Genomic DNA, 10,864 nt, shown 5'->3' on the forward strand with positions numbered 1-10,864 from the left:
ATTTTAGTGAGCAAAATACATATATTCATCATGGCCTAAAGACACTTTCAAGTATATAGAAAATTACATATACTGTGCAGAACTTACGTGAAAAGAGGGGTAGTGGGCGCTGGTTGTTGTCCCCTGCCTCATTGGCAACTGTGAAGCATAATTGTAATAAATACTCTTAAAATTGTAATTCTTAATATAAATCAGAAATGTAAAAGTTTGAAACTTTCATAATTCAGATATTTGAATCTATTTTTCTTGCCTGTTCAGACCTTCTGTCCAAGATTCATCCAATAAATTAAGTATAATTTGTAGTCTGTTACAAAAAAAATGGATACACCTTAACCAATGCATTTTGACTGCGGAAGACTGTTTTGTTATATACTAAGATACAGCTTTGTCTTATGAAAGATGTTGGAAGACACATGCAAGTTGTCTTAAAAGCGTTTTTGTATCAACATGAAACCTCTAACTAATTTGCTTGGAGTAAAATCTTATGAAAATCATAATACTACCTTACACAGAGAAAGGCTTTTGCTGTTCAACTGTGGGGTCGAGGAATGCACATAAAAGCTATCATCACGTTTAATGCAGGAACAGATGTTTAAAAAGTTGCTTTCTAAAGACAACGCTAGCAAGCACTCTGCTTGTGAGCAAAAAGACAAAAACAAAAAAACCCACCTGTTCTCTATTGGATTGAGATGTGAGAGATTTGTGACATCTAGTGCGTTTGAAGTGTCTAGTTAGTGTGTAGTGTACTCGTTTTTTTGTGTGTGTGTCAAAACATACTCAGATTTTGGGGGGGGGGGGGGGGGTTGTCTGATTTTAGTTCAATTGTCTTAATACCATATGTCAACTTGAAAAAATAACTGTAAGTTCAGACGTGAGATTGTATAGAGGTAAAATGAATCAAAAACAGCTAATTTTACCCTAGAACCCAGAGGGTTAAATACACTTGTTTGTTATCTAAACCTTGTTTTACAAAATGGTAACACTGTGATTGTGTGTGTGTGTGTGTGTGTGTGTGTTCTATGCAAAGCCTTTTTTCATTGCTGAATGAGGCAGGTTGTATAGAGCGCTTTGAGTGCTCAGGTAGAATAGAGAAGTGAACCAGTTCATATACCATTTATGAATGAAATTGCCCAAAATGTCTTGCTATGCTAAAGCAGAGTTCGTTTCAGTGGAACTAAGAGCCCAAGCCCAACTTGTGAAAAACAACCCCACACCATAATCCCCCGTCAACCAAACTTTACAATTGGCACAATGCAGTCAGACAAGTGCCATTCTCCTGGCAACCACCAAACCCAGACTTGTAATCCAATTTGCGAAATGATGAAGCGTGATTCATCACTCAAGAAGACATGTGTCCACTGCTCTAGACTCCAGTAGTGCGGTGCGTTACACCACTGCATCTGATGCTTTGGATTCTGCTTGGTGATCTAAGGCTTGGATGCAGCTGCTTAGCCATTTAATGAAGCTCTCCCCAAACACTGTTTTCAAACTAATCTGAATCAGTATTGTGGATGAGTGAGTGAATACGTAATATAGTGTGCCCCCAAATGTGTCTATGTGAGTATGTGTGTTCAAGCACACATCTCTCTGTGTGTTTGTGTTTACATACCGCAGTATCCATGAGAACCAGAAGGCATGGGAAATGACTATGTCATCATTTTGACTGGTCCAATTAAATATGTGTTGTCAGTTGTTAGGATACTGAGCTCAGGGAGTTATTATCACTAATTGTGAGGCAGAGATAAAGAACAGGCAAATTATCCTTTGTGACCATTTTCTGCTGTAGTTTTCATCAATTCAGAGAAAAATATACTGGCTTACATTCATTTGACAAATTCCCAACAAAACCCTAATATCTATACCCTGACCAAACACACACACACACACACACACACACACACACACACAGAGGGATCTAGTTCTGTTAATGTAAATATAGGCAGTACCTCATTCACAATATAATTTCATCTCAAAATTTTCATATTGAAAAGGTTGTGATAATCACATTCTGATTAAAGAGTAGTCATTTAAGAATTCATAAGCTAGATAGAAAACTACTAAGCATTAACACAGAAATTATGCTTCAGTGTTGCATAGACCCAAATATGAGATCATACCGTGTTTAAATAAATAAATAAATGAATGAATATATATATATATATATATATATATATATATATATATATATATATATATATATATATATATATATATATATATATATATATATATATATATATATATATATATATATATATATATATATATACATACATATATATATTTTTGGTTTTTTTTTTCAAAGTCTCTTACCAATTGTAAAGCTGAAGCCATCAATGCTGAACGTGGCACTCCGACATTTTTTAAATCCATGTTTTTTAGATTTAGATTCTGCCATCGTGACTCTTGATTCTCCTGTACACTCCTGTAATACCTTGTTTGTGAGTGGATTAATGTTGAAAGCAGATCACTGTTTCCCAGGAGGGTTGAGACCCAGGAGGCTTTTTCCCCTCAAGTGGGTGTAACCTTGGCTTTGCTGATAGTCATTTCAGATGCTGGAGGCGGTGCTGAGCTTTGAGCAGTTGTTTTAAGATAAGATGAGATAAGATTACCTTATTTCATCCCACACATGGGGCATTTGTTTTGTTACAGCAGAAAGTGGACAGTGCAAAGTTATATAGCAAAAATTAGAGAACACTGGAATACAATAAGAATAAGATACTGTATAGAATAGAATAAAATAAAATACTATATACAATAGAATAAAATAAAATAATATATACAATAGGATAAAAATAGAATACAAATGCTATAATACAACTTTGTCAGAAAAAGAGTATTGCACTTAGTCTTATTGCACATTTGTGGGTTTGTGTGTTTGATCAGCTGCAAATTCTTTGTTGTAGAGTCTAAAGCAGAGGGGAGGAAAGACCTGCGAAATCTCTCCGCCCCACATGTGGATGTATATTATGAACAATATTATATTCAATTTAGCAAGAGGGAAAGGAAACACTAACATTAAAAAAATGAAGGAAAAACAGAAGGGCTGGAGCACTCAAGTCCAAAGGTTTTATTAGGTGCAAAAAAAGGAAAGAAACTAACGTTTCGACACAGTGTGTGTCTTCATCAGAGTAACTCTGACAAATGTCATTACAAACTGAAGTTCAGTTGGTATCTAAAACCCAGCTATGTCCTTCAGGGCCAAATACAGTTCTGTGGCCGATTCCCAGTCTTGTGGCTGCTGCAGTGTGTTTTGTTGTACAGCCTGTTGTAAATATTCCTCAATGTTTGGATCACCACACAATCCAACCGGTAGCCCCTCCTCGGGAAACACATCCAGTTCCCTCTCCTCAACAGCAAATCCACAGTCTCTTGAACCATATCTGCAAAATGAAAATAGAACAGTGAAGGATTTTTTGCTGACAATATGGAACTATATAAATCAACGCATGCAGTGACATGTTATAAACTGCTGTATCATACTTATGTGTAAAATTATGAATATATATTAACCAACTTAAGCAATAACAACACCTTGCATTTAGTTTGATGCAAAAGGTTAATTCATTTTGTTAAGAACTCAAATACCTGTGAGGCAAGAGATAGAGTTCGTTTGGAATCCCCCCTGGACACGATGCAAGTCTGCTTGGCCGGATCCTGTGTTTGTTCCAGAGGTCTTTGCATTCATCCAGGTCTTTCTGTAGAACCCCTCTGAAGCAGAATCTCAGCAAGCATTGGTGTTCGTGGCTTCCATTTAAGTTTCCAGAGTCTCTTAGGTCTCCAAACAAGTCCATCCAAAACTGAGACCTGGGTATATAATTAATATTTAAGAATCAATTTAGCTTTGTTCTTGGTCATTTTATAGGGTTTGTTACATTTTGGTCCCATTTAAAACATGCCACAAATGGATGTCAAACAAAGTAATGCATATTAGTTTTCCATAAATATTGAAGTGACCCTGCAGTAATGTTCTTGTTAAAAATGCTGTATTCTTTTCACTCTGTTCTGTGTGTTGATTGTGAGGAGTGGAGAGTTTGGTCTGAGTTTTTCAATTTGTATTGGCGTCGTTAAATCTAGGCAAGCATGCTCATTTCGGCACAACAGCTGACAGTGACCATTTTGAGTTCCTGCAATAAAGTGACGGCTGTTAACGTCTATCTCATCCAACTTTTCAACACGTCCAGCAGGACGCTACTCTATTTTCTTAATAAATGCATGTAAAAAAAAAACGATCTGATCAGCTTTCACTGTAGCTTACACCTACCAGACACAAATGTACCCACCTTCCTCTTCTGAAATAAGACCACCATGACTCGATGCGCTGATTCCCAGTAGATGATCCGTAACTGTGGCTTGACGATCCAGCATAATAGTCCGTGTGCGCGTGACGGAGGGTACACTGTATTGCTGCCACAGTCCCATTCTCAGTCCCGAAGTCTGTTCGTAATCTCATTGGTATCACACCAAGACTCTTTACACAGTTTATATAATTGTGAGCTATAACAGCCGGGTTGTTGTTTGTTGCTCCACACACAAGCCACATCAGTCTTCTTGAAAAGCCATCTATACATCCTGACAGGGCCAAGCCAAAGGGTTTCAGTTTATCATAGCCATCTACATGCCATATGTAATTGGGCCCCATGGAGTGATACGTGCGTCTTGTGAACCTCCTTCGAGTTCTCAAAGCGATTCCTTGAGGATTTAGTTGTCTCAACAGCCTCATAACTACATCACGCTTGACACGCAGCTTGTGTTTTTGTTTGAGAACTTGCCACATGGTCCGATATCCAAACAATTGTCCTGGTCCTCGAAGCTCGGCCAAAATGGCACGCCTCACCTCAGGAAGTGGAGAATAGTTGCCTCGTCTGTACAGTCCAGATTCTTTTAAATGCGTTTTCAGTGTACGCATACTAATTGAAATGTCACGATTACACTTGAGCATATCCAGTATCACCTCGTATGTATGTCCTGAATCAAAATATTCTCGAATAGCGACAGCTATGTTTGGGTCACCGCTAATGTTCATGTTTGAAAAAAATGCGCCACAGGCAGAGTAACTTCCGGTTCCAAAGATGAACAGCGCGGACGTCCAATCAGTGATGTCTCCTGTTGCCGACTGGTACCTACCCTTTCCGGTTTTCTTAATGTAATTGTGCTTCTCAATTTGTTTTTGTGATTCTTCTTTTGTTTTTGTGCTTCTTGATTTGTTTTTGTGATTCTTCTTTTGTTTTTGTGCTTCTTGATTTGTTTTTGTGATTCTCAGTTTTGTTTTTGTGCTTCTCAATTTTGTTTTTGTGATTCTCAGTTTTGTTTTTGTGCTTCTCAGTTTTGTTTTTGTGCTTCTCAGTTTTGTTTTTGTGCTTCTCAATTTTGTTTTTGTGATTCTCAGTTTTGTTTTTGTGCTTCTCAATTTTGTTTTTGTGATTCTCAGTTTTGTTTTTGTGCTTCTCAATTTTGTTTTTGTGATTCTCAGTTTTGTTTTTGTGATTCTCCATTTGTTTTTTTGTTTCTCAATTTTGTTGTTGTGTTTAGCAATTTGTTGGTGTGATTTGCACTTCAGGGCCACCGTATGTAGCTCCTGTGAAAACTAAGGTCTCAAATCAGAAGTACCTGACTCCGTGGTATAATTCTCAAACACATAGCCTAAAGCAGATGACTCGTAAGCTGGAGAGGAAATGGCGTGTCACAAATTTAGAGGATCATCATTTAGCCTGGAGAAATAGTTTGCTGCTTTATAAGAAAGCCCTCCGCAAAGCCAGAACATCTTACTATTCATCACTGATTGAAGAAATAAGAATAACTCCCGGTTTCTCTTCAGCACTGTAGCCAGGCTGACAAAAAGTCAGAGCTCTTTTGAGCCAACCATCCCTTTAACGTTAACTAGTAATGACTTCATGAACTTCTTCACAAATAAAATTTTTATCATTAGAGAAACAATTACCAACAATCATCCCACAGATGTAATATCTACAGCTACTCTTAGTACCATTGATGTTATATTAGACTCTTTTTCTCCAATTGATCTTTCTGAGTTAACTTCAATAATTACTTCCTCCAAACCATCAACGTGTCTTTTAGACCCCGTTCCTACAAAACTGCTCAAAGAAGTCCTGCCATTAATTAATTCTTCAATCTTAAATATGATCAACCTATCTCTAATAATCGGCTATGTACCACAGGCCTTCAAGCTGGCTGTAGTTAAACCTTTACTCAAAAAGCATCTCTAGACCCAGCAGTCTTAGCTAATTATAGGCCAATCTCCAACCTTCCTTTCATATCAAACATCCTTGAAAGAGTAGCTGTCAAACAGCTAACAGATCATCTGCAGAGGAATGGCTTATTTGAAGAGTTTCAGTCAGGTTTCAGAGCTCATCACAGCACAGAAACAGCTTTAGTGAAGGTTACAAATGATCTTCTTATGGCCTCTGACAGTGGACTCATCTCTGTGCTTGTCCTGCTAGACCTTAGTGCAGCATTCGATACTGTCGACCATAATATCCTATTAGAGCGATTCGAACATGCTGTAGGTATTACAGGTACTGCACTGCAGTGGTTTGTATCATATCTATCTAATAGACTCCAATTTGTACATGTAAATGGAGAGTCCTCTTCACACACTGAGGTTAATTATGGAGTTCCACAGGTTCAGTGCTAGGACCAATTCTGTTTACACTATACATGCACCCCCTAGGCAGCATCATTAAAAGATATAGCATACAATTTCACTGCCATGCAGATGACACCCAGCTCTATCTGTCCATGAAGCCAGATAACACACACCAATTAGTTAAACTGCAGGAATGTCTTAAAGACATAAAGACCTGGATGGCCGCTAACTTTCTGCTTCTTAATTCAGATAAAACTGAGGTTATTGTACTCGGCCCTGAAAAGCCTAGAAATATGGTATCTAACCAGATTCTTACTCTGGATGGCATTACCTTGGCCTCCAGTAACGCTGTGAGGAACCTTGGAGTAATTTTTGACCAGGATATCTCCTTCAACGCACGTATTAAACAAATATGTAAGACTGCGTTCTTCCATTTGCGCAACATCTCTAAAGTTAGAAATATCCTGTCTCAGAGTGACGCTGAAAAACTAGTTCATGCTTTTATTACTTCCAGGCTGGACTACTGTAATTCATTATTATCAGGATGTCCAAAAAACTCGCTGAAAAGCCTTCAGCTAATCCAAAATGCTGCAGCAAGAGTACTGACAGGGACTAGAAAGAGAGAGCATATTTCTCCTGTTTTGACTTCCCTTCAAACCCAGAATTGAATTCAAAATCCTGCTCCTCACATACAAGGTCTTGAATAATCAGGCCCCATCTTATCTTAATGACCTTGTAGTACCATATCACCCCATTAGAGCACGTAGAGCACTGATCCTGAATCCTCCCGTAGTTATGCTGCGATAGACGTAGGCTGCCGGGGATTCCCACGATGCATTGAGTTTTTCCTTTCCAGTCACCTTTCTCACTCACTATGTATTAATACAGCGGTCCCCAACCCCCGGGCCTCGGTACCGGTCCATGAGTCGTTTGGTACCGGGCCACGAGAGTTGAGAGTTGAGGCTCAGGTGTGAAATGTATGGTTTTCAGGATTTTTATCATTTTTTTAGCGTTATTTTGTTATCGTTTTCATCGTTAACTCGGTTTTCCTGGGTCTTTTCACGTGTGTTATGAATAAATCTTCTTTTTTACGGTACCGGTACTAGGCCAGTCCGTAAAAATATTGTTGGGCATGAACCGGTCCGTGGCGCTTAGGGACCGCTGTGTTAATAGACCTCTCTGAATTGAATCATATCTGTTATTAACCTCTGTCTCTCTTCCACAGCATGTCTTTATCCTGTCTTCCTTCTCTCACCCCAACCGGTCGCAGCAGATGGCCCCGCCCCTCCCTGAGCCTGATTCTGCTGGAGGTTTCTTCCTGTTAAAAGGGAGTTTTTCCTTCCCACTGTCACCAAAGTGCTTGCTCATAGGGGGTCATATGATTGTTGGGTTTTTCTCTGTATCTATGAAGCCCCTTGAGGCGACTTTTGTTGTGATTTGGCGCTATATAAATAAAATTGAATTGAATTGAATTACGGACTAAACCTGGGACATTTGTGGCCCCAGCGCATGTGCCCTATCTGCCTTGTTGGTGTCCTTGATTTTTAAAAGTAAAATGTCTTATTATGCTATAAATAAAGCCAGAGAGTGAAATCTGTGCTACACACAGTGGGACACTGCCATAGACTGGTGACCTGCTCAGTCTGTGACAGCTGCTCCAGCCCTTCATGACCCTGAATCAGATACACCATTAAAAAGGGGGTGGATGGATTGACAGGGGATCAGAGGTATGGTGGACTGTAACTAAATAATTAAATAGAAAAAAATTAACTGTAAAAATAAATCTGTTAGGGTGCCTGGGTTCGTTGACCCAAAATTTTGAGTTTTATATTATTATTGAACTTTGATTTTGCCATTATTTATCATTTCTAGTCTTTTGGTTTCTTAGAGTTCTGTCGTCTGGTTTCTGTCTCTGTGTTACATAGTTGTTCTGTCTCCCCCTGTCTGCTGTATCCCCTCGTCAAGTCCGCGTTGTCTGTGTTATGTTTCCTGTTTTACTTTGAAAGTCCATGTCTCATGTTAATGTATCTGGATTTGCTTCCCTTGTCTCGCTACCCTTATTTGTCCCAGCTGTGTTTCTCTGTTGTCTCCCATTCCCTGATGGCTCTCTCTGGGTATGTAAGCCCTGAGTTTTCTTTAGTCTTTGTCGCGATCTCCCTCATCCTATGCTGTGTGTTCTGTTTGGCTGCCTGTGTAAGTTTCTTTTGGTATTCTTGCTTTTGTTATATTTGTGTTTAGCGTTAAAGCTGTTTTAAGTTTACACTTTTACCTCCAAGTGTCTGCACATTGGGTCCACAGTTCCTGCCTGCACACAACACATGACAAAATCATTGTGTAAAAACAAAACAAAATGCTGTCTTCTTTATTGACCATTTACCGTCAAACACATTTCAACTATAAGCTTTCATCAGTGCAAACCAAAGCCACATCCCCAGATATAGAACCATGGGAGGTTTAAACACTAATTAGTGTGAATGCTTGAAAAGTTAAATCAGAAGAGCAGGCTGTCTTTACACTGTCACCACGTCCATATAATAAACTCCACAGGCATGAAAAATGAGAATTCAGTAGACATGACATATGTGAGTGAAGTTGCCCCCCCAACCTTCTTCAAATCCAACAAAAGTGGTATCAAACGTTTGTGCTGGTTTGTGCTGCAAAAATTGTCGTTTGTGCTGCTATCATTTTAAAGATATTAATCAAAATTTCTAGAGGTCATCAGAGGTCAACCAGCCCCCTCACATTAATTAAATCAAACAAAATGGGTGTCAATCAACTGTGCTAAGTTTGTGCTGGTTTGTTCTGCAAAAATTGTCGTTTGTGCTGCTATCATTTTAAAGATATTCAAGAAAATTTTTAGAGGTCATCAGAGGTCAACCAGCCCCCCCACATTAATGGAATCAAACAAAACTGGTGTCAATCAACTGTGCTGTGTTTGTGCTGGTTTGTGCTGCTAAAATTGTCGTTTGTGCTGCCTCTGTTTTAAAGATATTAATGAAAATGCAAACGTCAAAAGGTCAACCAGCCCCCCCACATCACCCAAATCAAACAAAAGTTGATGTCACAGGTTTGTGCTGCAAAAAATTTTGTTTGTGGTGCTATTATTTTAAAGATATTAATAAAATTCCATCCATCCATTTGCTTATCCTTTTAAGGGTCGCAGGGGGTGCTGGAATCTATCCCAGCTGTCATAGGGCAAGAGGCAGGGTACATCCTGGACAGGTTGCCAGTCTGTCACAGGGCCAACACACAGGGACAGACAACCATTCGCACTCACATTCACACCTATGGGCAATTCGGATTAACCAATTAACCTCTCACCACAAGCTGCATGTCTTTGGAGAGAGCCCGGAGAGAACCCACGCAAACATGGCGAGAGAACCTGCAAACTCCACACAGAAAGACCCTGGCGTGATGGTGGAATTGAACTCAGGACCTTCTTGCTGTGCGGCAACAGTGCTAACCACCATGCTGCCGTAATAATAACATTAAATAACATTTATGAAGAAATTAAAAGGGGCATGCCAGTAGGTGCGTATCAGTTTATAATTGGATAAGGTGTTTTGAGCCATTAAGCATGTGAGTGAAGTTGGCCCCCCCACCTTCTTCAAATCCAACAAAAGTGGTATCAAACGTTTGTGCTGGTTTGTGCTGCAAAAATTTACATTTGTGCTGCTATCATTTTAAAGAAATCCATACAAATTTCTGGAGGTCATCAGAGGTCAACCAGCCCCCCCACATTAATGGAATCAAACAAAACTGGTGTCAATCAACTGTGCTACGTTTGTGCTGGTTTGTGCTGCCTCTGTTTTAAAGATATTAATGAAAATGTAAAGGTCAAAAGGTCAACCAGCCCCCCCCCCCACATTAATGGGATCAAACAAAATTGATGTCAAACGTTTGTGCTGGTTTGTGCTGCTAAAATTGTTGTTTGTGCCGCCTCTGTTTTAAAGATATTAATGAAAATGTAAAGGTCAAAAGGTCAACCAGCCCCCCCCACATTAATGGAATCAAACAAAACTGGTGTCAATCAACTGTGCTACGTTTGTGCTGGTTTGTGCTGCTAAAATTGTTGTTTGTGCCGCCTCTGTTTTAAAGATATTAATGAAAATGTAAAGGTCAAAAGGTCAACCAGCCCCCCCCACATTAATGGAATCAAACAAAACTGGTGTCAATCAACTGTGCTACGTTTGTGCTGGTTTGTGCTGCAAAAATTTACGTTTGTGCTGCTATCATTTTAAAGAAATCCATACAAAT

General features: G+C 39.2%; 1 protein-coding gene across 1 annotated transcript in view; it reads right to left on the reverse strand.

The window, feature by feature from the left end:
• Positions 1-29, reverse strand: part of pde1ca (phosphodiesterase 1C, calmodulin-dependent a) — a 42,101-nt gene extending 42,072 nt beyond the window's left edge. Inside the window, exon 1 of the mRNA XM_026180899.1 lies at positions 20-29. Within this exon, the coding sequence (XP_026036684.1) occupies positions 20-29 (10 nt within the window). The remainder of the gene's footprint in view (positions 1-19) is intronic.
• Between the last annotated feature and the right edge of the window lie 10,835 nt (positions 30-10,864).

This window comes from Astatotilapia calliptera, chromosome 9 (assembly GCF_900246225.1).
Source record: "Astatotilapia calliptera chromosome 9, fAstCal1.2, whole genome shotgun sequence".
Classification (NCBI taxonomy): domain Eukaryota; kingdom Metazoa; phylum Chordata; class Actinopteri; order Cichliformes; family Cichlidae; genus Astatotilapia; species Astatotilapia calliptera.